The sequence below is a fragment of the Python bivittatus genome, unplaced genomic scaffold, assembly GCF_059951505.1.
Source record: "Python bivittatus isolate LINGU-HERP-01145 unplaced genomic scaffold, Pbiv_v1 ctg000700_np1212, whole genome shotgun sequence".
NCBI lineage: Eukaryota > Metazoa > Chordata > Lepidosauria > Squamata > Pythonidae > Python > Python bivittatus.
The window spans coordinates 10,170,203-10,197,529 of NW_028277098.1; the positions used below are offsets into that span (position 1 = coordinate 10,170,203).

The 27,327-nt window shown below is 37.4% G+C and overlaps 1 protein-coding gene across 12 annotated transcripts in view; it reads left to right on the top strand.

The window, feature by feature from the left end:
• The window catches only part of HMCN1 (hemicentin 1), a 329,972-nt gene that overhangs the window by 298,290 nt on the left and 4,355 nt on the right, over positions 1-27,327 (top strand). For 9 of the 12 annotated variants that reach the window (XM_088153961.1, XM_088153962.1, XM_088153963.1 and 6 more), the window contains 20 exons: positions 521-790; positions 2,171-2,341; positions 2,774-2,944; positions 3,670-3,840; positions 4,424-4,594; positions 5,642-5,812; positions 7,143-7,313; positions 10,586-10,735; positions 11,311-11,448; positions 12,049-12,170; positions 15,134-15,371; positions 16,436-16,498; positions 17,101-17,220; positions 17,738-17,872; positions 19,228-19,341; positions 20,114-20,239; positions 20,962-21,090; positions 22,540-22,890; positions 25,405-25,524; positions 26,301-26,427. In XM_088153961.1, coding sequence (XP_088010087.1) covers positions 521-790; positions 2,171-2,341; positions 2,774-2,944; positions 3,670-3,840; positions 4,424-4,594; positions 5,642-5,812; positions 7,143-7,313; positions 10,586-10,735; positions 11,311-11,448; positions 12,049-12,170; positions 15,134-15,371; positions 16,436-16,498; positions 17,101-17,220; positions 17,738-17,872; positions 19,228-19,341; positions 20,114-20,239; positions 20,962-21,090; positions 22,540-22,890; positions 25,405-25,524; positions 26,301-26,427 — 3,229 coding nt within the window. Of the gene's footprint in view, positions 1-520; positions 791-2,170; positions 2,342-2,773; positions 2,945-3,669; positions 3,841-4,423; positions 4,595-5,641; positions 5,813-7,142; positions 7,314-10,585; positions 11,449-12,048; positions 12,171-15,133; positions 15,372-16,435; positions 16,499-17,100; positions 17,221-17,737; positions 17,873-19,227; positions 19,342-20,113; positions 20,240-20,961; positions 21,091-22,539; positions 22,891-25,404; positions 25,525-26,300; positions 26,428-27,327 lie in introns of those variants that run through there. The other 3 variants (XM_088153967.1, XR_015798470.1, XM_088153968.1) reach the window with 3 other exon arrangements.

Below are 27,327 nucleotides of genomic sequence, written 5' to 3' on the forward strand. Positions count from 1 at the left end.
AGGAGTAGTTTTGCACAGCCTCAGACATTTCAGATGGATCTGGATTTTTGGAATTCTTCGCCATACCTGAGGTTTTTTCTTTTTTTCCCTTTTCCTGATTTAGGCATGCTAAATTGATCTTTATTTCTTTTGTTTCCCAAGGGTAAAAGCAGAAAATGCAGGAAATAGCTTCCAACATTCAGAAATTTGCTACTGAAGTTTTGCAGAGTAATCCTTGGAGGCTTTTGAGGCATAAAAAAGGGTTCAGGTTGCAGATGCCAGCTGTGGATTGCTCACTCCCCACTCACAGTCTCTCACTTACCTCAAACTGGCTTTGATATAATAACAAAAATGCCTGCCACTTATGACCATAAAAATGAAAATAGGATAGTAAATGAAAAGGAGTATCTATAAATAAGAGAACTGGAAATAATGCTGCACTATAGTATAGAACAGAGAAATGTTGAAAGGGGAAAGAGTCCTCTGCTCTTACTGATTTACTACAATACCCAGCTAACCAGGAATATTTTGTTTCTCTTAGGTGCGCCTGTTATTAAAATTGAACCAGTAGAGACTATTGTTGATGCTGGAACCACAGCAATGCTGAATTGCCAAGCAGAAGGAGAACCTCGTCCAACTATTGAATGGTCTCGTCAAGGCTGGCCTCTTCTGAATCAAGACCGAATGACTGTTTTGACAAATGGCTCTCTGCGTATTGCAGTTGCTCGTAAAGAGGATACTTCTGAATATGAATGCGTAGCTAGGAATCTCATGGGTTCTGTCCTTGTCAAAGTGCCATTCATTGTTCAGGGTTAGTGTTAAGGCTTAGATTCTGCTTAACTAAACTGCTCTTTGTAGTTAATCAGCCTGCATATTCTTAAGAAGCAACAAAAAGATATAACTATATCTATTTCCATATCTTATTCAGTAAAGTTATGTGTTGAGACCTACTACTGTCACAACAGAGAACTGTTGGTGTGCTTTTAGAAATAATATTAATTGAAACCTGAAAGTCTCCTATACGCTCAAAATTTCTACTTGCAGGAAAAGATGAATTTTACATCTCTGTCACTCGTTACATTTAACCTCCATGGGGAGTAAGCGAAGGCAGATGTTTTTCAATATGTCTGCATGTGTGCTAAAACATCCAATTATTCTCAAAGCAGAGGTCCTACAGACATACTTGCCCTCAGACATTCATAAAGTATGGTTTCTAAGGGCATGGCATTCTTTCTTGTGCATGTTCTAGAAGCAAACCATTGAAAGTGTAAGAGTGAAGAGTGCCTCCAATTTTTGTTAAAAGAAAGCGTGCCTCAATTATCAGAGGCTTGAGAAACAAGATAATGTTGAGTTGAGGGCCGAATCCTTCAAAACGATTCTTCCCACTCTCTGAGGGCATTGAGAAAGGTGATACTTAGGATTCCAGTGCTCCCCCTAGAAGTGAGGAGGACCTGGACCTGGAGGTGGGCCTTCTCTATGGTTGCTCCAATGCTGTAGAACACCTTGCTACTACAAATATGCCTGGCCCTCTCATTGTTGGCCTTCTGCAGGGTGGTGAAACCCATTTTATCTAGGCAGGCTTTTGAAGGTTAGTGGTGATCTGGACTGCTAGTTTTGAGGGGATAATTTAAATTATTTCTGTATCATATTGTGAACTGGCCAATCTAGGGAATGGACTCTATAATCAGTAAATAAATACAAGAAATTACTTATGTCATTATTTTCTATTTTTTTCATATAAAGGCCCCAGTAGTTTTTATGACCATTCATTCATTTTTGTCTTCCTTCAGCCTATTCAAAACATTCACAAAGTGATGTTAGGAAGTAGACTTTAATTATCCATTAGCAAAAACTACTCTAATAATGCAAGCAGAATAATATTGGGCATCTTCAGAAATTTGAGACCAGCCTATAACATGGGGTCATTTTTAGTTTGTGAGAGGATAGAGAAAAGGAGAGATTTCTGGTTCCCCTGCTTAAAAAAGAAAAGCCAAGAAGAGCAATTGCTAATTCTTCTGAATTCCTGCCAATTCATTATTCAAAATTCAGTTGTGGGTCAAAATTCACAACAAAACTGTTGTAGACTAATGGCAGATTAACCTATTGATTTTTTAAGACTGCAATCAACAGCATGCATGTATTGGCTCTAAAAGAAGTTTTGACTAAATTAATGGAATTTCTTCCATTGCAGTGCATGGTGGGTTTTCTGAATGGCTTGAATGGCAACCATGTAGCGTAACATGTGGCCAGGGTCTCCAAAAGAGGATTCGTCTGTGCAACAATCCTTTCCCTGCTAATGGTGGACAACGTTGTATGGAGCCTGATCATGAAATACGGAGCTGTCAGAGCAAGCTGTGTCCAGGTAATTACTCATCTTTCGTATATATGCACTGGTTATCTTATAAATCTGAAACTGATTGATACCATAAATTCTTAAGAGATACTTCTACAGTGATTCAGTGTAACTATTTGCTTCACTGACTCATGAATAATCCACACATTATGTTATCCCCTAGCATTCTCTCTTGATGCTAAAGTCATTTAAATGAAATTCCACTTGTGTCCTCGGAGCCTACTTCTAAATTCACAAACTTAGCAACCATAACAATATTTAGTTTCTTTGATTTCATCAAGAGGATGTACTGAGGAATTGCAGAATAATGGCCTATATTGCTGTTTAATGTATACCATCAATCCATTGTAAATGTCATAAAATGTCATTATTGTAATTTTGAGGTTATCAATCATTTTAGTGCATATGAATAACTGCAAATATAATATGTGTGCTATTTAGTGGATGGAAGCTGGTCAGAATGGGGGTCTTGGGAAGAATGCTCTAAAACCTGTGGGCAAGGCAATAAAACCAGAACCAGAAGTTGTAGCAATCCTCCAGCTCAACATAGAGGAAGGCCTTGTGAAGGCAATGCAATGGAGTCAATTGTGTGCAACATTAGGCCCTGCCCAGGTAAGAATGCTGAGGATTTCAGTGGTATGCTTGATATGAATTCCCTTTTCTTCCTGAAATGTGATTTTTCCCCCCATTTCTTTTCCATAATGAACCATCTGTAAAGCTTGTCTACGTGTTGTCTCCAAAGTAAACATTTGAATTGGTTTTAAGAAGATTAAAAGTTAAGAAGGTTTTGAGATTTTACTCTTCTACAATGTTTGCATAATCTGTTTTGAGATTCATTTCAGACTGCTGCTTTTAATTTAAACTTTTTACATACTAGATTTAAAAGAAGTGATCAAAACTGTAAATGCCATGAACACTTCTGTTTAGAAAGATGCTACCTACCATTAATAAATTCATAAAATTAAAAACTTCCTCTTAGAAAGCCAAAAGCAAAATGGTTGGATCCAAAGTTTGTGATCATAAAAAAATCACGTATCTGCCTTTATCATTTTCTCCTTCCCATCTCAAGGAGACTTTTGATTCCCTTCTAATAGTATGAGCTGTGTTAGAAGTGGTAGCTCAAAATGCCCTTGTCTAGTTTTAGGCAATTTCCTTCTTCTATTGTGTTCCAAAATTCTTGGAATCCCCTGAAAGTCTTCTGGTGAGAAGCAGAGGATGAAAGATACCCACTGTGCAAGTGGCCTTCCACATATGCCACTTTCTTATCCAATCCAATATTTCTTTTCCTTTTCTCTTTTTAAAGTTTTCTTTTTGGACTAACTTTGTTTGTCTTCTAGTTAATGGTGCCTGGAGTTCCTGGTTATCATGGGGACCTTGCAGCGAGACATGTGGCAAAGGTACTCAGAACAGAATACGGCTGTGCAATAATCCTCCTCCATCATTTGATGGTTCTTACTGTGATGGACCTGATGTACAGATGCAGGTTTGCAATGACAGAGATTGTCCAGGTAAGTTACAAATAAGTTTTGTTTTGTTTTTAATCTGAGTTTATAAAAGGTACTTAAATGTAGTGTGTTCTAAATATAGGTTGAGATGGAAATGAAGGGACGTTCAACAAAGTTGAATTTGTGATGAGGGAGGAAGGAAAGGGAAAGGACAAAAATTAGCTTTAAATAAACCTTCTGGAGATGTGCTCAGGTAACAAATTACTGAACAAAGAGAGTTCTAATATTCTTTAACATCAGTACTTAGCACTTAGTTAACAGCTCAGCTTGGAGATGAAGAAGCCAGTCAAACTAGTAGCAGCTAGTGTAGGACAAACACAATCACAAAATGTGGTTTATTGTAAACCCTCCTATCCCTATTTTGCTTCCTGTAATATTCATTCATTCATTCATTCATTCATTCATTCATTCATTCATTCATTCATATTCTTAAACACTGCTTGGAACTTAATCTTCTGCTCTGATTTGTAGAGTTCTTGGAGATCAGATTTAATTACATAGAATTTGCATAGCAAGTATATTTCTGATCTGGAAATTAACTTGCATTTGAATGAATGTAAAAGATACATCTTTTTGTTTTAACTAGTGAATGGAAAATGGGCTTCCTGGTCTAGCTGGAGTGCCTGTACTATGTCTTGTGGAGGTGGTACCCAACAGAGAACAAGAGACTGCTCAGACCCACCCCCAGAGAATGGTGGGCACAAATGTGAAGGGAATGATCTCCAGGTTGACTTCTGCAACACTGACCTCTGCCCCAGTAAGTGCACAGGGCAAATGTGGCATATACTGAGAGGGATTTCATCTTCTGGGAGATTAAACAACAGGATTGACTGCGGGCCAGGGAGAACTATAATGTTACATTCCAAGGAGGGGGCAGAGAAGCTATTTCAATACAGTTATTTCCAAAAGTGCTCCCTTGTTTTTTCTTAAAAATAGACTGACCATAAACATGGTACATTCTTTTTATTTTTATTAATTTATGGCCCTCCAAATGGTATTTGACTGGCAGACTCACCTTGTATGACCATTAGCTGATTGAGGCTTTAAAATTTGGAATTCAAGAACATGTGGAAGGCCTCCTATTTTATATACAACTGAAACTATGGGCATCAATAGGAGGGAATAAAGTAGGTACAAAAAGGTACAAAAAGTACATTGCAGCAAAAGCTTTTGGTGAGTGATGCTGGAAGAGGCAAGCAGCAGATTGGCTAACACATTAAAGGACAAAAAACACAATTCAGAATAACTTGGACAAGCCTGAACATTGCCTTCAGAGTAACAGGATGATGCTCATTATAGTAGTGGTAAATGTAAATTCCTACATCTGAATAGGAAAAAACAAAAGCATAGGCACAGAGTAAGGAGTGTAATACAGCAGAAAAGAAGGCCAATGAAAACGTGGGCTACATTAAGAGATTTGTTGTATCCACATCACAATTTATACTAATTTTATTCAATTCTACATTGGTTAAATCACATTTGGAGTATTGCAAAGCAGTGATGTAACATGGGCATATTGAGGTACACCCATAACTGCCTATGCAATCACATTCTGGACCAGTTGCAGGCTCTGGGTGGTCTCCAAGGGCAGCCCAAGGTAGAACTTATTGCAGTAATCCATTCAGGAGGTGACCAAGGCATGAGTGACTGTGAGCACTGCTTCCCTATCTAGGAAAGGATGCAATTGCTGCCCAAGACTAAGTTGTGCAAAGGCCCTCCTGGCCATAGCTGCCATCTGTTCATAGTGTCTCTTGTGCTCTTCAGTATTAAGAATACTGATTTGAAAAATGTCCTGTTCCCACAGCACACGGAAACTGGGGCCCATGGAGCAACTGGGGGACTTGCAGCCGGACATGTAACAGTGGCCATATGAGAAGATATCGGACTTGTGACAATCCTCATCCACTCAATGGAGGAAGAGCCTGCGCTGGGGCTGATACACAGATTCAGAGGTGTCATGCAGAGCTATGTCCTGGTGAGTTATCTTGAGATAGATAGATAGATAGATAGATAGATAGATAGATAGATAGATAGATAGATAGATAGATAGATAGATGAAACACAACATTTTAGATGTCTGTAAAATACTGATATTGTTTCTAACAATAACAATACAAACATACCAGAACAACAAGTCTGTTCGCACATTTCATGGGGATAAAAATTCATCAGCAGTTCTGATTGTTTTGAAGTCCAGATATCTGTGAATGAGCTATCTGTTGTTTGTTCTTTTGTACCAAACTACATATTACTAGAGTAGACCTTGAGTATAGCTCTGTTCCCCCAAAAATAGTGGTGCATAGGGACATAGACTAAGGTGCTGAACCCCCTTTGCACTGACTGTTTTGCTTTACACAGCATGGAGGCACTTTTCACCCTAGCCCCCGATTGAAGAAAAAAGACTTTAGGGGGTGTGTTACCTTACACTGGTACCTGGAATCCACTCTCTTGACCTCCTTTGGGGGTGACTGAGATAAACCCAGTTTTGAAGAAACTGACCTCCTGTACGTGTTACTTAGCTTGCAAACAGCCACCAGATATCTTCCTTATTACTATTTTACTACACAAAGTAGATGTGTAAATATGCATGTGATTTTAATGTGTCTGAATGTGTCTATTTAAAGTTTGTGACTAGAGTTCCCTAAGCTATATGCAACTGAAGAATCTTCCATCCCAAAACTCAACTTCCTTCCCTTGCCTGTTCTTGCTCTATCTTGCTATTTCAATCATAGATTTCATTTTATCTCCATCTATATACATTTTAATTATTGTTAGCCCTTTCATTCATTTAAGTAAGAAGATGAGATATAAATTGAATAATTAGCAGTAACAGTACTGATTTCAGTTAGCATATAATAGATGCATTTGTCATTACAAAAAAAAAAAAACCCTTTAGAAGTATTAATGAGTCACGGACCAGAATTACAAATAAAAATGCATTAAAATACATTGAAATACATTAAAAATACATTAAATGAAATGAACAGCACATGATAATATATTTACAGATTGGTGGGGTCATCTGTGGGCAGTCAAAACCTGCCTAATTTTGCAGACAGTATAACAAAATTTAGCTACGTTCAGGGAAACTAAATCATTCTGATCAGATAGCAACAACTGGACATAAAAAAGATCAGAATTTCCTGGATATTTTATCAGGTGAGGAGTTATTAAATGGGTTTGTGAGTCCTTATAGAAAATACAGTATTACAGGACGTGTGCTTTAGTTTCAATAGCCCCTTGTCCACAGGGGGACAATCTCAGCTCATATTATTTTTTTAATATACTTCTGCACTGGTTTACAGTGGATGGAAACTGGGGTCCATGGCAGCCTTGGAGCACATGTTCAGCTTCTTGTGGAGGAGGGGAAAAGATCCGATCCCGGTTGTGCAACAACCCATCCCTCTCTAACAATGGACGTCCTTGCCCTGGAGACGAGGCTCAAGTATCCAGGTGTAACATTCAGGCTTGTCCAGGTACATGTGCATACCCAGATCTATGTCTCAAATGTTGGGGAGAGGGTGAAGCATTGATGTTATGGCCATATTAGTGCTACTTTCCAAACAGGAAGAAAGTACATTCAGAATCCTAATCTGGCAATAATTTTTCATAAATAAAACTTGGATATCAGACTTTTCCTATATGAGTTACTACTAGATTGACAGTAAACTACAATGTCATAGTAAACGTTTGCTTTAATGAATCTTTTACTTTTGGTTCTTAAATTTAAACAGCATGAGCTGGAGGGGTTAATAATTACTGGGATTGCAGCGGCTTTGAGAAGAAACGTAACACTTTCTCCTAAGGCAAACAATATCTTAAGATGGAAGGTGCTATTGTCCAATTTTATCTTTTATTGTAATGAATGCAGATCCTGTCTATTCACTGAATGCATTCAACACTATTATAATCAGCAGTCGTACATGTTGAAATTTGTAATGTAAATCCTTCACTGTTTGTACAATAGGCTTAGGGCCTTAAGAGCTGAACTAAATTGTAAATGACGCAGAGCTGGTCCTATTGCATGTTTCTTTCCATTCTCTTTCCTGTAATGTTTTCCACAAAAAAGGTTCATCTTGCATATTAATACAGATTGGAGGACACTTAGCATGTTATTCTTTTAGATGCAGAGGGAAAAAAGAGTAAAGAGACAAAGAGCTCTGTATTTCTTGAGTTTGGTGTTCAAATGAGAACATAAAAGAATAGGAATGGCTAAGAAAAGGTCAAACCTAAGGGCTATAAAAGGTTCTTTATCTGGAGGCCAATAGAGTAGAAAATATTAAGTTTTATCAAAACTGCCAAAATGTTTGAGCCACTGGCATCTTATGAATTCTGAAAAATAGGAAGATAAATATTCATATAAGGTTGCCATAATGGGCAAAGCCAATTACAAAAAAAAGTTTTGCAGAAAATGTGTATCATAGGTAAAATCTGAAGCCCCAAATACAAACTCATTCATTTCAATGCACAGTTGATTCTCGTTATTCATGGTACTTATGTTCCATAAAGTTGCCATGAACACTGAATTAGCCAATACTGAATATTGTTCCTGGGGAAGATGCAGAGTTAGGTTCCTACAAGGCTCTGATCACATCATTTTCATCAAACAATCAACATATAACCTTTTTTTATGTGTGTTTCTGCTTAGAGATACTTATTTAATATATATTTTAGCACAAAAATGCAAAAAATGTGGACTAAATAGACCGTGAAAAGGACACTTGCTTACAGTACAAGAGCTGAAACAAGAAGACAGAACATTGTCTTGTTCAACCTCAGCTGGGAACATGTGCGTCGAGTGACTCAAATTGTTCACCCCTCTGTGCGTGTCCGTGAATGACTGTGAAAGCACCACGAGTATTAATTTTGTGGTTACAAATACATTTTAGTGAGGAGGCAAATTTGCAAATGTGGAATCCGCGAATAATGAGAATTGACTGTGCGTTTCTTTTTCTTATTCAGGATCAGTAAACACCCTCCCTGTCACACACATTTCTAGCACATAAGATTGACTCATCCCATCCCCCATTTTTCTTTAGATCATCCCTATCCTGTGTAATATAACTCCTTCTGGATTGCTCTTCCTGCTCCTTTCTCTCAAAATGATTTCCCTGCACAGTCTCTACCTTTCTTGACATCCTCACTGGTTCCCATTGTTTCCTCTCTATGCTTCAGTTTCCAGCTTGCACCAAAGCATACTGGGAAAGGAAAGGAAAGTATGATAGTTGGAGGCCAAAACTCTGATGCTTTCTAGCTGTCAAAGCAACTTTTTAAAATTGTCTTAAGTATGGTTACTTGATAACCACTAGAAAATACAAGTAGTCCTCATTTAGTGACTGCCTCATTTAGTGACTGTTTAAAGTTATGGCAGAAAAAGTAACTTTGTGACCAGTCTTCACATTTATGACCTTTGCAGGTCTGTAAAGCAAAGGAGAGCTGAAATAAGAACATAAGCACAGGTGTGGTTTCACTTAGTGACCACTTCAAGTTGCTGGTTCCAGTTGTGGTCGCTAAACAAGGACTACCTGTACTATGTTGCTGACTCTATGGATAGACTTACTTAGGGCATCTTTTAAAGCTCCTGAACAGGAGGACAGTACAGCACTTGATTTCTAATACTGCTGCAGACCCATGACATTTGCTGGTACTATAAGCTCTTGGACTATTATATTCCATTTTTACAATTACAGCAGAGACATAGTGAATCTTAGAAAGAATTAATTCTCACACTACAGATCTGTCATCTTGTGCTTCACTAAAAGACCAAACTTTGAGCTTAATATGTTCAGCTAAACTCAAAGAAGAATTTGGAAACTATTTGTTCAAAGTTTCTGGCAAATTTTTGCAAATGAATCTAAACATTTCTTATTACTGCTTTTGTATTAGAGCTGTACAGAAAGGTTCCTAAGTATTAGAAAGTTATTTAAATTGTTGTGTAATCCAAGTGAAGTTGCTTGTTTCTCCACCACTTGAAATAACACGAATATGCAAAAATCTGATGAAGTTTGAAAAATACAGGTGTCACTTTTGTGGCCAAAACCTGGAATGTTTTTTTCCTTAAAATGTGGCAGAAGAACACAGAGTGGTTTTACGTGTCAGAATGATTAATATACTCTGGTGTTTTGGCTAATTTCCTAACCAAATAATTACATAAACCCTGTCTGAATTCCTCCAGGAGTTTACTCTGCTTCCCTTCCTGCCACATTCTGTTAGCAAGCAGTGTTAAAGAACAGTTGCTTTTCACCTACAGGACTTTGCACCTCGTAAAAAGGGTCTGGATATCCCTCTAGGGACACCCGATCTGGTAGAATGATGAACTTTGATAGATGTGCTGTCTAATTTTATGGTTCTCTAACAAAGAGAACACTGTGGGCTCACACCAGCACTTGACTCCCTATATCCATATTTGATTTGATTTTTTAAAATATTACAGTCTAAGAGATTTCCCAGACAGGCATATAACCAAACAAAAGAAGAGGTGGAGTGAAAAAGGCTCCTCTAGTCCTGCATTCTGGATACCTATGGGAAGTCCATGAATGCACTAACATCCAGCTGCTTGTGTCTCCTAGCAATTGCTACTGAGAAACATATGCCTCTTGATATTGGAAGTAATATATTATTATCCAGTTGTCTCCATGTTTTTGTCTAGTTACTTTTTCTACCATCATTAGAGAGATGAATTCTAGAATTTAATAGTGTATTTTGGGGGAAAGTGCTTCCTTTTGCCTTCCTTTCCTGTCCCCTGCAGGTGGGCCCCCACGTGCTAGAGGAAGCATCATTGGAAATATTAACAATGTTGAGCTTGGAATCGCTTTCCTGAATGCTACCGTAAGAGATGGTCCAGAGGAGAATATTATAAGAACACAAGCCAAAATTACAAATATCCCTCCAAGTCTTGGTATGGCTGTTCCTTTTATACATTAAGACTTTATTTAGATGTATCAGCTTTACACCATTTAATTTAGTTGTAATACCATAAATCAAGAAGAATGATTTGTGTTCATCATGGCTACAACAGTGGATATCTCCAAGTCATGCATCCTTGGATTTGTTAAGTACAGGGCACATCTTATCTTTCCAAGAGCGTAGAAATATTTAGAAAAAGGGCATGGCACAAAACTAATTCAGACTCATTCGTTTTGAGGGCCTATGTGAGTTTCAAATAGCATTCTGTCTGGGTAGAGTGCTCTCATGACTTTCAACAGCAGTATGGGAAAACCAGAAAGTGCACAAACACACTCAGATCATTGTGCTTATATCAATATATTCTTTGTAATTTATTATTTATTCTGTCCTTTTCATTAATTATTTATTGCAGTCATGAACAAAGGAAAAAATATTCATGATCTTAACGTTTTGTAAGCCAAGTGTGAGGGGCAGTTGCTTCTAGGAAGTAATTAAGAAAAACATAAAAAGAAAAGATAAAACTATCAAAAAGATGCTATGTTTATGATAATATTATTCCTCCTAAAGGTCCTGTAATGAGAGTGCTGGTTTCTATTCTGAGTCCTATTTATTGGACAACAGCCAAAGAAATTGGCGAAGCTATGAATGGCTTTTCGCTCACCAGTGCAGTTTTCAAGAGAGAAACACAAGTAGAATTTGCTACTGGTTAGTAAAAATAGGATACAGATGTTTATTTTGCATAAGAAACAAAACATTTTCTTTAGAACTGTTTATCATTAATTTACTTATGATTCTAGAAAGAAGTGAACTTGCAGAATGATCCCAATTGCAGTAATACCTTGATAGCCAAATGTTGCTTTGTACATTCCAAACAACAAATTTATACGAAATCTGTACAATAAGAAAAAGTGTGTTTTAAAATATGTGTATTTAAATGTATGTGTGCAACTTTTTCTGCATAGTTTTAAAAAAGAATCCGCAAACCAGAGTAGGGTAAAAAAAAAGTATGAAACAATTAGAATAACGTGGAAGTTGCTAGATTTGTACAAATTGGCAACTGGGGCAGAAAGACTTATCTGCCTCTAAATCTTTTTATGTTTTAATAAATTTGATTTTGGCATTTTTGGGTAGAAGCCTTTCTGTAATCCTTGTCAAATATGCATTTCAGAAATTCATTTTACAGTCATTTAGTTCTACATTAAATGGAAATGTCAATGCCAATTCATTTCACACTTAGGGTGGCCTATGAAAATATACCCCATGCTCGCTTCATTCACTCATCAGAACTATTGTTGAAATTCACAGGGGAGTTCGTACAAATGACTCACGTTGCCCGTGGTTTGGATTCCGATGGTTCTTTACTCTTGGATGTTGTTATCAGTGGCCACATACTACAGCTACAGTCAACAGCTGATGTTAATGTAAAAGTAAGTCAAGATATTACTGCAATCATAGGTATAAATTATTAGGATATTCTTTGCTATATATTCAGCCATGTCATATTAAAGTGCCTGTTATGTATGTTGAAGAGGTATTGTAGGCACAAGTGAACAATTTCATGGTCTGCTCAAACAGATTGTCATTAATCTACGTTTTGCCCCATATTGTTCATTTTTTTCTCCTAACTTTTCTGCTCCATAGTAATATTGAAACTGACCATGTTACATACAATTCTTATTTATTTTTAAGTAGATTTTTTTTCTTTTTCTGTTACATATCTCCAGCAAGCTTGTGTGTCCTCTTGGAGCGTTTGTTCCTTGTGCAGTGTTTTTCAGGCCCACTGTTCATCATTCTGCTTGTTATTTAAGAAAGAATGGCTTCTTTCTTGGCTTCTTTAGCATCTTTGAAGCTTGTCAAAACTCCAGTATGGTAAAATATTCCCATGAAGATCATTGACTAAAATTTATTAGTATGCACTGTCCAAAGACTGAGGAAGGCAACAAAATATTGTGTTCAGAAATGCCAAATAATGGGCTCCATCATATTTTTATCTGGCGGGTGGCTTCCATTCTAAGGATATGTCCCCACTGGTGCTCCTATTTAACAGCTGCTTTGTCTAGCAGCCATTTGGTCTCTATCATCCTGTCAAGACTATTTGCTTCTTATTTACTGATGAAGTTACTTCTGGAGGAAAAGACTGTTGTTTCAGAGCTTATGCATGAATGGACTTTGGGGTACACAACATTTTTTTAGAGATTATTCTGAAATAGATGCTGTGTCAAAAGTCTGAACCTGTAGGTTAGAAGGTCCAAAACTGCCTCTTCCAGAATCCCTGTGGGCCTTCATACCCCAGCCCCCACCTCTTTCTTTGGATAGCAAACTTGATAATTCTTGCTGCTGCCATCTATCTTTCAGGGAGGGGGGCATCTGACTTGGCGTCCACTGCCTAATTCTGGTGGGTGTGAGAGATAGAGCTATCATGCCTAGTGCTGCCTTTTTGGCAATTAAAAAGTTAAAAACTTCTGTAGTGCCACCTTCTGACTATGTAGTATTACAGTGTGGTGGCTAGAGGATTCAGATTTTTTTTTTTAACTTTAAATATTAAAATACAAACATTCAGTGCTGAAGCAAATAAATGATCTAGCTCCCTAGATCACAGTGTTAAGCTCATAACTTAATTAAAACAAAAATATTCAAAAGATTGTAAAAAAAAAAAAATTGATCTATACGTTCTAAAAACCATGAGCACGGCCTGAAGCACACTTCTGTAATTTGCACAGAGAAATAAGAACATGAGTGCTAAAGTCTCAAAAACCAGACATGAAATGTAGCACAATATTTCTCTCTAGACAGTTTACTTATTTCTACAGAAATAAAAGGCTCCTGAATCAAATGTTTCATCTTCTTCAATTACTTGAGCTTTTTTCAGTCTTGGGGAAGAGATCCCACATTAAGCGGGGGGATGATAAAAGCCCTGTTTTATTCCCACTCTCTTTCCACTTGCTTCTTCCAATTGCCCATACTTCTCTACTTCTGGCAGAGGGAGGTGCTGGGGTATCTGTGCATGTGACTCAGAACATTTCTGCCTTCTGGGCATGTGGACTAAGCATGAGGGACTGGTTACTGTCCCAACAGGAACCAACCACTGGGAAAAAATAAATTAATTCATCACTGGTGTGATATTATGTGGCTGGGACACTGGCTACTGTGAAAGGATAAATACAATCATCTTTGAGAACTGTTTTGGGTTTGGATATAAAAGCAATAGATATCTTTTTCTCTTCTTTTCTTTTTAAAGAAAAGATTCATGTTTCTTATTGTAGGCCATCTTCTATGTATTTATTTCTGTCTAGGTTGGGCTGAATTTCCTTCCAGTGTAGATTTTAATACGATGTCAGCGTTCCATCACAGGACAATTGCAAACAATGAGGAATCTTGAATTTTCAAATGTGTGTTTTATTGTTGTTACTGTTGTTATAAATCAAAAGACCTGAATAACAAAGTACAGATATAATCTAAAAGTGTGGCATTAGATTAAAAAGTTTAACAAATAAAATAAATTGATAAATATTACATAAAACACTTAAAACCTAAACTTACTAATGTATTAGTAGAGGATTTGTTTTTTATAGCCAGGGTCAAACATTTGCCTGTTGCTACTATAATTTTTAGATTTTTTTTTCTGCAAGTAAATTTTTTAACATATTCAGAAATATCTCTTCCAGGACTTCATTTTAAAATAGGAAAGATCATATCCTGCTGGAAACTCTTGCGAAACTCACAATGCAAAATAGGACCCACAGTTTCAAAGTCAATAGCATTACAGGGACAACATCTCTACCATATAGTTTATTTGATGGCAACACATTTAATCTGGCTTTTGAAAAAGCTATTCTATATTTATTTAAAATGTAAACTACTAAGGGTTGTGTGTGTGTGTGTGTATACCTTTGAGTCAGTTTTTGACTCCTGGCGACTGCCTAGACAAGTCCCTGCAGTTTTCTTGGCAAGGTTTTTTTTTTCCAGAACTGGTTTGCCATTGCCTGCTTCCTAGGGCTGAAAGTGACTGGCCCAAGGTCACCCAGGTGGCTTCATGCCCAAGGCAGGACTAGAACTCACCATCTCCTAGTTTCTAGCCTGGTGCCTTAAGTGTATTTCTAATTTATTCCAAAAGTCAGAGGTAAACACAGAACTTTGTCTTTTGCCATTCATTCCTTTACTGAGCTGTCTTATGTTTGTTTAATATAATAAAACACTAATGTCATTCCTCTAGAAAACAAATAATTGGGATCAATACCAATCTGTTTAAACCACATCTCTACATAAGTATCATTTGGAATTTTAAGTAGCAATCGTTTCTTGTGTGTAGACAAATATGAATTTCTGCATGCCAAACAAGGAGAATTCTATTTACTGTTTCCTAAATTTGATGTTGTGATGTTCATTTTAGGATTATACAGAAGATTACATTCAGACAGGCCCTGGTCAGCTTTATGCTTACTCCACTCGACTCTTCAGCATAGATGGGGTCAGTGTACCCTACACTTGGAACCATACCATTACCTATGATCAAAATCATGGAAAAATGCCTTTCCTGGTTGAAACACTTCAAGCCTCTTCTGTCAAAACAGAATACAACCCACTTGAAGAAGCTCTGACTTTTAAAATCGGTGCTTCCATTACAAAAGGTATGGATTTTGAGGAAGGTACATACACAATTTATACAAAAATATGTCTTTTGCCCTTTCCCCTCTTTACAATGTAGGTCAGATCACATGTGAAAAACTGTCAGTAAAAAAACAGCCATTAAAATGAGGCAATCCATATGCTAAAGCTTAATGTAATCTCATTTAACTAAACAAAACCCACTTCAAATAAAATACTTTATAATGGGTTGCACACAAACTTAGAATGCTTTCGTAGTAATCATGTCCTTATAAAAGTTTTACCATCTTACCTTTTGTTTATTTTGTAAATAAAGTTTTTTTAAGCTACAACTATCCTTTGAGAAATTATGATCTAATCCATCCTGACAATTTTGGGTACATTTGAGCAATGGGGCACCAAAGATGTATTAGTCATTGGCCAACATAAATTTCCATGTTTCATGCTGACCTTTTGCATCTTCCCAAAAGATTGAAAGTGACCTTTTTTTTCAATGCTAATAAAGACAGAAGGTCTCCTGTAGACATAACATCTGGCCTGCTAGCCTCAGTTTTTTTGGGGAGAAGTTCTTTTCTTACAGGCACCTTGAGTACAAATGTTATTTTGGACTTAATTTTTTAAATGTGATTCATAGAGATACACGATGTACTTTTGGGGTAAATATTTTAATTCTGAATAGAAACTTTTTCAGCTAAGATGCACAACAAGTCTATTAAGGACTGCCATAATAGAAATCATAGCCCTGGAACAAGCCTTGAAATTCCACTAGCCCAACTCTCTTCTCAACAGAGAATTTGCAATATAAGATGCAGCTTTGGTAACCTTGACAGACAGCAGTTTAGCCTCTAATTAAATATTTCTAATAAAGAAGAACCTGTCGTCTTTCAGTGCGATCTGCTCCATTGTCAAGCACTATTTTATCATTATGATTAGTTAAAATCTGTTTCCATGCCATTTCATCCATTAGTCCTTTAGGGGCCACAAAGAAGTGTCTTCCATCTTTGATGTGACCGTCTTCTGAAAGAAGTTTGATGGTAACAGAAAAGTTTTGTCAATCTGAATAACCATTCACTTCCTTCATCCACAGGAGACCACAGCAACCGGTGCCCTAATGGGTTTAGTTTGGATTCTTCTGGTTCCTACTGTTCAGGTGAGAAGATGCCAGCAATCTGGCCATTGCAGAAACTGCTGCACGCCAAATATTCCCCTTTCTCTTTCATGGACTGCTTTTCTACCTTTTCAGTTATCAAAACAAAAAGATACTACAGTGCAGTTGGTGCAAATGTCCTTATGGGTGTTTATTCAAAAAGGGTTATTTTCAATGGTGGAAAAATCCAAAACTGCCAAAGGAAATAAACAGGCAGGTGTACCTGGAATGTTGAAACTAGCTTTTGCAACAAATCTGAATATGGAGGTCCTGGCTCTGGTTCTGGTCATATAACATATTCTTTTAAACCAAACTGAATTTAAGCTTGTTTTTCCTTTTCTATTTGCTTTCTGCTTGGTAATATTTTTAGTGAGTTCAAACAGCATCTTCAATCTGGGTGGAGTTTCAGTGTGATGGAGCTTGGCTGTTTCTTTCCCTTATTTTTGCAATGGTGGTAGCATTGCGGGAATTTCTTGCTTATGAGCAACAGAATTTGGGGATATGGAAGATGATCTCCTAGCAGATGCATGAAGCTGCTGGGCTGCAGATTGTATACTTATGTACTTAGCTATCTGTTAATTATTCAATTTTGTTTTTACCATTAGATGAAGATGAGTGTACAACTCAAAAGCCATGTTCCCATACATGCCACAATGTTGTAGGAACCTATTACTGCTCCTGTCCCAAAGGCCTGACCATATCAGCAGATGGAAGAGCATGTCAAGGTAAGCATCACTTTCTCAAATCTCTTGGAGGGCAATCAGTCTCCCTGAAACCTAGATGAGGCCAAGGAGTTGCTTCTTCAGGGTGAGGAGCCCCCATAACTTTTTAAATCCATTTCTACCTCATCAGCAAATATTTGTGGTAGGTTGGTGCTCTTAATTAGGGAACTGGGGACTCAGAAACAAAGGTGGGGAGTGGGGGAGCCAGGGATAGAAAATAATAGAATGGCTTCTCTCTAGGGACAGAGGGTAACACGATAGCTGCATGGAGGTATGATAAGATCATGATGACCTATAGACAACTCCATTTTTCTCCTACATCACAGCCTTGATAAGCTTCAATATATGTGTTGGATTATGCTCCTTTAGGCTTCTTCTGAGGTTTTAATGTGTGCTATGCTTTCTTGAGAAAATGGATGCTGTTTCTCCCACGATGATATACTGAGATATGACTGTACATCAATAGGATGTGTATGGCCATTTAAAACATATTATTCTTCTGTATTGCTATTTGATGCAGATATTGATGAGTGTACCTTAGGGAGGCATTCATGCTTGGCTGGCCAAGACTGTGAGAACATTATTGGCTCATATCGGTGTGTGGTTCAATGTGGAATTGGTTTTAGAAGAACACCAGATGGATTGAGTTGCCAAGGTATGGAAATGACTTTATGCACCAACCACAGTCATTAAAGAACATAATGCTTCATTAAATAATACTTTCATGAGGATACGGTGTTCCCTAGAGTAGTAAGAAATAGACTGAAATAGATGGACTGAGATTTTGCCTTCTCACACTGTGATTTTCTGATAGGTTTTCTATAATTTCCAAGTATCCAACATTATTAATAGTCTTCCATCCAGATGAGCTAGGGATAATATATGCTAGTATCATGGTTTCAAGCATCCTTCTTCAACTTATGCCTTATAACTGCATTGAGCTGAAATTTCAACAATCATTACATAGCACCACGCTCATGGGACATTTGTGGCCCTCATTTTCAAAGCATTTGGTGTCTGGACTGCCATCCATAGGCAAGCCACTACTTAGGCAAAGTAGTTTTAGACTCATCTTTATGCCCTTGGGCACAAACATGATTCAATAACTGATTTTTATACTACCTCCTTGTGACTTTGTCTTATTCCCAGCCCACAGCTGAGGCAGTTTGAAGTTGTCTTTAGCTCTTTCGGTTTTAAAACAGTGATTTTCCTCCTCTTCCACTGAAATTTTGGTTATGGACATCATCTAGCACATTTCAACAATAATGTAGTTGCTAATGTGGTCAAGAGTTAGGATCTGCTCAGATCCTGTTGGCCACTTTAGGCCGTTGTGGGCCTGTCTCCTACTCCCCATTCATTGATCATTTTGGCTTGGGCCAGAGGACAGACCAGACATCTAGCTTCCTCTAAGACCTGGCTAGCACAGTCTGAAGTGAGCTCCTTCCATATACAGGTTTAATGCTTGAGAGTGAACTAGTCCTGAGCTATAAAGCATGTTGATTTAAACTGGGAAAAAGAACCAGTTCTGCCAACCTCAAAACTGCTGTTTTTGTTACCCATGAACACATATCAGTTTTTCCCCTGCTTCTAACATTGGGTTTTGTGTGGCTGCTGCTGCTGTTGTTGTTACTATGATTGATTGATTGATTGATTAATTAATTAATTAATTAATTAATTAATTAATTAAATTTGTACACCGCCTGAGTCCCAGATGCTCTGGGTAGTTCACAAAGTAAAAACACAGAAAAATAATAATAAAACAATATAACGGTAAAGACAGAGGAGCAAAAAGATGGCAAACCCAGGCAACAACAAAGAACTGCACAAACAGACATGCCATTGTTATGATGTAATGTGGTTATAAACTCAGAGGAAGGATAGGAGCCATCCCTTCTGCCCTCTGGGTCTTGCCTCTACCTGGAAGCAAAGATACCAGGCAGCTCTCTGACAACAAACACTACAAAACTTGTTGGAAAGAAATATGTTAAAAATGTCTTTATTATTCAACAGATGTAAATGAATGCCAAGAGTCTAACCCTTGTCATCAACACTGCTTCAACACCATTGGAAGTTTCCACTGTGGATGTGATCCAGGATATCAGCTGAAAGGCAGAAAATGCATGGGTACAAATTTGACTTAATCCAAAGTGGGACTAGAAGGGCTTTTCACTTGTGGGTGAATACTTTGCCCAGCATAACCAAAATTTTGCAGTCACTGAATATACGTGTATATGAGGGGTTCTAAGCATTCAGACAATTTATCACTGTGCTTTTCAAAGTGTAGTTTTTCATTGGGTTGATGTAATATTTACTACTCCTGGGCTTGCAGTCCACTTGTTTTAAATAAAATAAGTACTTGGGAAAATTCATGAGGAAAAGGGGGCACATCTGTCTAATTCCTTTCCTCTTCAGGATCAATTTAGCTGCAAACGAGTAGATCTCCTTCAGCGATGAATGGATCCTTTTTGCTTGGATTTTAGACACAGAATCCCTGAGAGATGTCCTGCTAGTAGCCTTGATGTTTCCAGTTATTCTCAGATATTTATCATCCTTTGGAACGTCAGCTGTTGTGACTCACTTTCTCCATGTACTGGCTGGGGGCGGGGGAGTCCCTACTCTCCTAACTTGGCTTGGCTCAATCCAAAAGCGTTGTCCACTGCTTGCAGAATAGATGCCATCTCCTTCCTGCTTTGGAGGAGATGGTGGGGTCGCAGGGAAGCCACATAAAGATTTTGTGAATAAACATTTCAAATGTTCACAAGATACTTTTTGGAGGCAGAAAATACATGAAAGAAAATTAAAAGATTAAAATTCAAAGATTGCCCTTTGAACAAATGAGGAGACAGTGAAATTGAGACAGTTTAATTATTTAATTTCATCTTGCTTTTAAAAAAAGATGTGAATGAATGCAGACAAAATATATGCAGACCTGACCAATTATGCAAGAATACACGAGGTGGCTATAAATGCATTGATCTGTGTCCAAGTGGAATGACCAAAGCAGAAAATGGAACATGTATAGGTATGTACATTTATCATATTATTTTTAGAGTATAACAGAGAACAAGCTGTTTCAGTTATCTCCTTCTCTTTTTATCATATTTGTGAATGACAGTCGTGGATCATAGATATCATCACCAAATATAATCATGAATACTACTTATAAACATCTACATGAACCGATGATGGCCCCAAAAATCTAGAATCTAGTAGCACCTTTTTCAACTAATACATTTTATTAAAAGTTCTTAGCTTTTGTGAAGTGCAGCTTACTACATCAGATCAGTCTAGCCACTCTGTGCATTTGATGAAGTGATCTGCAGCTCACAAAAACTAAGGCCTTTTAATAAAATGTGTTGATTGGAAAAGGTTCTACCCGATTCCTGATTTTTTGCTATCATAAGCTAACACAGCTCTCCTCCACATTATTCCTCATTTCTTGCTGGTGACAAATATTGTGGCATTACTTTAAAGAGTATAAGAAGCAAAAATGAGCAGATTCAAGATAATTCCCACATTCTGAGAACAGAAGCATTAGAAGGAATCTGGATTCTAGTCTGACTAACGTATAAACATTTATAACATATAACATATAAATATTTCAAATAGAGGCATGACAAAAAAAAGCAGTCAAGGAAGTTTTGGTGACATTATAGATATATTCTTATCAAGAAAGAGAAATACCTGATATTAAATTTCCTAATGCAAGTACATTTACCTTCAAGATTTTATGTTCCTCATCAGATATTGATGAATGCAGAGATGGTACTCACCAATGCCGATACAATCAGATATGTGAAAATTCACTAGGAAGTTATCGGTGTGTGTGCCCAAGAGGATATCGATACCAGGGAGTTGGAAGACCCTGTATGGGTAAGTCAGAAACTGGAACTGAATAAAACTTAGGGCTATCCATAGATAAGGATTTGAATGGCAAATCATGATTTGGAGGATGTGAACCTAGGAAAGACATGGTGGCTTTTAATAAGTTCCTGTTATGTTTGCGACCTCATGTGTTCCAAATTACATTATGCTCTTTGAATCCAAATCTCTGTGCAGCCCTAATAAACATTAATAATATTCTTTTACTCATCACCTACTGTTGGCAGCTCCTTATACTGCAGAAATGGCTCAAGATGCTATACTTCTTGAAATCAGTAGTTTCCAGAGGAGGCTAATTGGGCTTTTAAGACCTTTTTTGGGGGGAGAAACCATCAGCATCTAATTTCATGTAAGAATGCATAAAAGTCCCAGTAAATGTAACTATTTGTGTAATTTTTTACCGTACCAGATAAAATAAACTTGCGAGTTTCAGAACAATGGAAGTAACATTTTATGAAATTTGTGCTACACTATGATGAAATTAGAAAAGATCTTAATTTGGAATGTTTTTTTAACAAATGGTGACTTCTTTTCATTGCTTATACTCTTTGCCTGATGACAAAGTTTATAAGCAGACTAGCAATTTGAGGGCCAAGCTAAACAATTACTGGGACACATTTTTTTCTCTTGAATGAGCATAGCGGAGCAGGAATGGGACTCTCTGTCCCACAAAAGGTCCCTACCTATAACAGGCACTTCACATCTTCTATTTGTATGGGAGAAAGCCGACATACAACTATAATACTCCCTTTAAAGTTTATGTGCTTTAAGCACTGTCAGTGGCCTTTATGCATGTATTGCAATCATATTAAGAAAATATACTGAACAAAATCTGGACATTTAAGCATGGGTTACCTTTAACACAGAAGTGACATGCTTCTTTTAAAGTTCTCTACAGATTCATGTGCAGTACAGTATATGTCTGGCATTTCAATTTGTTGTCATTCAGAAGAATCTATATTTTATTTAAGTAGGAGGAGTAAAAAGCTAGAATGCAAATTGGTGCAAATTTACTTCAAAGTATCATTGTGCCCAAGTAAATTTACACAGGATCACAATCTCTGTTTTGTATTAGAGAACACTTGAATATCATTGCAGGAGCTTGCAACTATTTAAAGGTTCAGAAAATACACTGGAAGAACTTTAAAAAAATCCCAGATCAAGAGAAATCAAGGCCTCTATTTTGTTCACTGCATTTAGAGCTCACTTAATTTGCCATAGCAGTTTGCATGTTTAGCTAAGGTGATCTCATGGTTTTCATCAACTGTTGCACAAGAAGATTAATGCATGTACTGTCTATGTTTTGTGGTTTTAGAATCACATTTGTAATTTCAGCGTGTTCCACAGACTGATGAGTTTTTATGTTTTTTTGTTTATGTGTGTTTTTCTCCTTCCCCTTGTTACATGGTGTGTTGCTTTGGAATCATGTCCCATGAGCAGACACTAATGAATGTGAACAAGTGCCTAAACCTTGTGCGTATCAGTGCGCCAACATCCCCGGCAGCTTCAAGTGTATCTGTCCTCCTGGACAACATTTATTAGGCGATGGCAAATCTTGCGCTGGATTGGAGAGGTTCCCAAATTATGGCACCTATTACAATAGCTATAATTATGCTCAGTTCTCCCCCATGAGAGACAACTATCGACCTCAACAATATATCAGGCACTCCTCCAATCTCTACAGCTCCTACTCAGAGTATAGGAACAGCAGAGTTCCCATCTCCAGGACTAGAAGGAATTTTAGAGAGCCTTGCCCTGAAGGCTATGAGGCAAGAAATAACAAATGTATAGGTAAATGTCACGCCTGTATATGTGTGTATATGTATGTATATGTGTGTACGTATGATGCATCTTCTTTCTTTTTATGCTGCTCATTCCACTTAGGGTCTGCCACCCAAGGCTGGTTGCTTGCCAGTGTTAGAGTTCATCTTTAAAGCCCTAAAGGCCTGTCTACCTGAATGAATATATTCCTTCATATATTCCTGTCCAATCAGAAAGATACTTTCAAAGGTTCTTCTTTGGGTGTGGTGACCAAAAATAGGTACAGTAGGAGGCTGCTTGTTCTCTCCAATCTGTGCAATGCTCTTGATTGCAAGATATATCAGGCATCCTCACTGCTTAGAATTAGACCCTCGACTAAGAGCTTCTTCTTCCAAAAGACTATTACTGCAGGCATATCCTCACTTAACAACTACAATTGGGACTGGCAACTCTGTTGCTAAGTGACACAGTCGTCAAGTGAAACTCATGTGACCACGATGGATTTATGACATTACTTCTGCTGGGTCATTAAGCGAGTCACCCATGGTCATTAAGCAAGACATCATGTGACTGCGACTTGTGATTTCACTGCCAGCTTCTCCATTGACTCTGCTTGTTGGAAGGTGGCTGTGAAACGTGCAAATGGCAATCACATGACCATGAAGCGCTGAGATGGCTGTAAACACCTGCTGGTTGTGAAGTGCCTGAATCTCAATCACATGACTATGGAGATGCTGTGATGGTTGTAAGTGTGAGGACTGGTCATAAAATAAATTTTTCAGTGCTGTCATAACTTTGAATGGTTGCTAAAGGACAGTCATTAAGCAAGATTGGTAATGGTTTAGCTCGGTCGGTTTTATATCTATAACTGATTCAGAAGACTGTTTCCTATTACGAGAATGCAAAAAGGAGGAGGAAATGGGAGGAGGAGTTGCTTAAAAAAGCAAATGCACTGAGAGGTTCAAACATGGAATTTGTCCCTTTTCAATGCTGCCATTTAGGACTTGATTTAAATGTGTGGTACAATTGCCAGAGACATGCTATAAAAATCAGGTTGATAGGGCCCTTTTTTCCATCTCATTAAGAGCTTTTAGAACATGCCCAATTAACATTTTATGGTCAGACTAAAGGATATTTTAAAGATATTGCTAGCAGTTGCATCTTTTTTTCTCCTTATTCCAAGGAAGATGAAGAGATCCAATTCAGGTCAATATGACAGAATTTTTTGGTTTCAGACCCATTCTGGATTGGATCCCATGCAGTATTTAAGGGATTTTTTTTTTTTTTCAGTGAAAATTACAGACTTGAATTTTACTTTCTGCATTGGGCCCTTAAACTCCACCTCCATGTTATCCAATTCCCCTTCCTTTTTTAGTTAGGAATATTGCTTATTTAGTGGATATACCTACATATGTTAAGTGGAAAAGATGTGTCTTTCCAAACAAGCAGCAGATGTGACACAAAGAGTATGGGCTTATTGGCACATTTTTTCATGTTTGTAGAGGCACATTTGCCCAACATTTAAAATGTTTAGGTGCCAGAGCATCTATAACCATGCTGTAAAATATATTTCCCACATAGGTAGTTCCCTGGGTTTAGAAGCCTGGTTTACAGACTCATAGTTAAGAACGGAGCCTATTGTAGCAAAATTCTAGTTAAATAACAATGATTTGAGTTAAATACACAATGGTTTGAGTTAATTACACAATACTAGTTATACAGTATTGTACAATAATACCATTCTGGCTTACATACCAATTCGACTTAAGAACAGACCTTGGGAATGGAACTTGTTCTTAAACTGGGGACTACCTGTATAGTATAATTTTGTCCTTAGACCAAAGCCTTAAATAAAGGCAGGCTAGATTGTCTAGATGCTAGATTCCAGCATCACAAGCTTTCAAGTTACATTCTACTGCTTTATAGCAGTGTTATTTCTTCTCAAAAGTTCCCAAATCCTATGATGAATAATGTTGTCTGATTTTCTGAGTGAAAGATGCTGAGCTTGTTGAGACTATGAGGGAGGTTTTTGTACTCAGTGAGGGATTTCCCCCAGGGAGCCATATTTTAGACTCCTGGCTCCCGGCAGGCAGGAATTACTGTGACAGTGATGATTCTGCCCTCTGCCAGCCTTCAGAACCATGTTGACTGGATCTCAGGCTTTGAGTCTTCTCACTTCTTCAGACATACCGTAGCACTGACAGACATTTTTATAACTAGCAAGTTATCAACTTTACATTCTCCTTTCATTCTGTTTTGAAGGATTGGACAAGAGGCTCCTTGTCTAATAGTTGAAAAGGCTTTAAAAATACCTTTACATGTCAACTTCAAAAGCTTTGCTTGTGACAGGATTCCTCAGATTTGCTACACTGCATCATCTAAGAAAAACACATAAAATAGTCCCAATGCAGCAATACTCTAGTTGTATATGTCTGTGTCTGTGTGTTGGAATTTAATATTTGGAATCTTGCCTTAAGTAAGTTTTCCTCTCTTAGCTTGTTGCTTTACTTAGAATCGTAATGTTTGGTTTTTGAATTTTTGCAGACATTGATGAATGTGAGAACAGGGGTGTATGTCAGCATGAATGCAGGAACACCTTAGGGAGTTACCAGTGTTTTTGCCCAATGGGTTACCGAATCATGCCCAATGGCAAAACATGTCAAGGTAAGAAAATGTCTCGACGGAGGAGGATGTACAAAAATTAAAATGATCATTTTATAGTTCATCAGTGCCTTAGAAAGATGTTTCAGTTGATATTAAGATAGATAGAAAGTATCTTGATGCATTCGTTGTTTCAATAATGGCCTTCATTCATGTAAGAGTTTATTCATGTCTTTGAGGTAGGGCAGGGCTCCTACCTGTTCATGCTGAAGAGCATCAATGCTAAGTGTATATTTCGCACATCACTAAGAATGCGGGTAGTAGGGAAAAGGGATCAGTTCCTCATGGCAGCATGAATAGGATCACTGCAATGTATCATAATTCAGGGACAAGTAGTCTTCAGATCTGGTTTTTTGTTTGTATATTTTGTTTTTTAATTTAAAACTCTTTTGGATGTTCAGTGAGAGCCTGGAACAAAAACATAGCAAGGCAAGGGGGTAAGGCAATAAGTGTCCACTTGGAATTAAAATTTGTAACAATTAACTTTTTCTCCACTCCCCCCCCTCCATGTTCTAATATATATTTGGTGGGAAGCAAATGGCTACAATGGAAAGAAGATATTTATTTTATCTATTCAAATACATATTTCATAAAATATCCACTTATTGTATATGCATGATGATGATGATAATGATGATGTTTCTGTGTCATCCCCTATTGGTGCCATATATATGGAATCAGAGTAAAACAAACTCTGATTCCATATATACAAACAAACATGTAATTTCAAATCAATAAATGGCCTATCTGAAATTGTCATTCTTTTTGAATTATATCAGACATAGATGAATGCCATGAACAGAACATCCACTGTGGACCAAACCGCATGTGTTTTAACATGAAAGGAAGCTACCGGTGTATAGAAACTCCTTGTCCTCCAAACTATCAACGAGATCCTCTTTCTGGGTATGCTTTATGTTCATCCCTCTTTATTTTTTCCAGTTTTTTTTTTTTTTTAATTTGGTGATTTGGTAATTCAGAACAGCATTACGAATATATACAGAGGCAACATGTACGTTCTGATATAGACTCCAAATTCTTCGTTCCTGGCAGTTCTCCAAGTTAAAAAGAAAAAAAGTACAAAATATTCACTGTATCTCTCTTCCCATGTCTGCATCATTTCTGCAACAGAAGGTTTTCAATAGTATGCGCTGTGCCCTTTACTGTTCCGGTAGTCTTCTAAAAGAGTTCTCGTCCTTTCCATAGATCTTTGGAGACTTCCCATCCTAATTAAAATGAATCCTTTTAGTATTTAATTTATACTTACTTATTTTTTCACATAGTTTTGTTCCCATCTTTTACTTCAAAGGCACTGCCTTGAATGATATAAATGAACCTAATTTACAGGAATGTCTTTTTATGATTTAAAGCACTTTTATCTTGCCTGTCCATTTCAAAATAAAAGATCGCTTACCTAAATTAAACCAAAAGAAAGTCTTTGCCACAAATGCTAGTGACATGTATAGGTGAGGAACTCTTTCATGCAAGTGTCTACCTGAAGCATTGAAGGCCATTTTATATTGTCCAGTCTTTGGTAGATAAACCTCAGCGGGTTGGAAGAGATAAGTAGCAGTTTGTTAGTAATGGGGAAGTCATCACAGATGTACTTACCATAAATAATACATGGGATGGTATTAGTTTTTTGCTTACATCTAACAATTGAACATTTATGGAGCAGTTGGCCAATCATCTCAATGAATCTCACCTATTGCATCAGATACCTCAAAAAGCAAGCCAAAAAGCTGCAATAGAAGTGATGTGTACAAAGATTGCATGCATTAACAAAGTCTTATGGGATTGGATAGG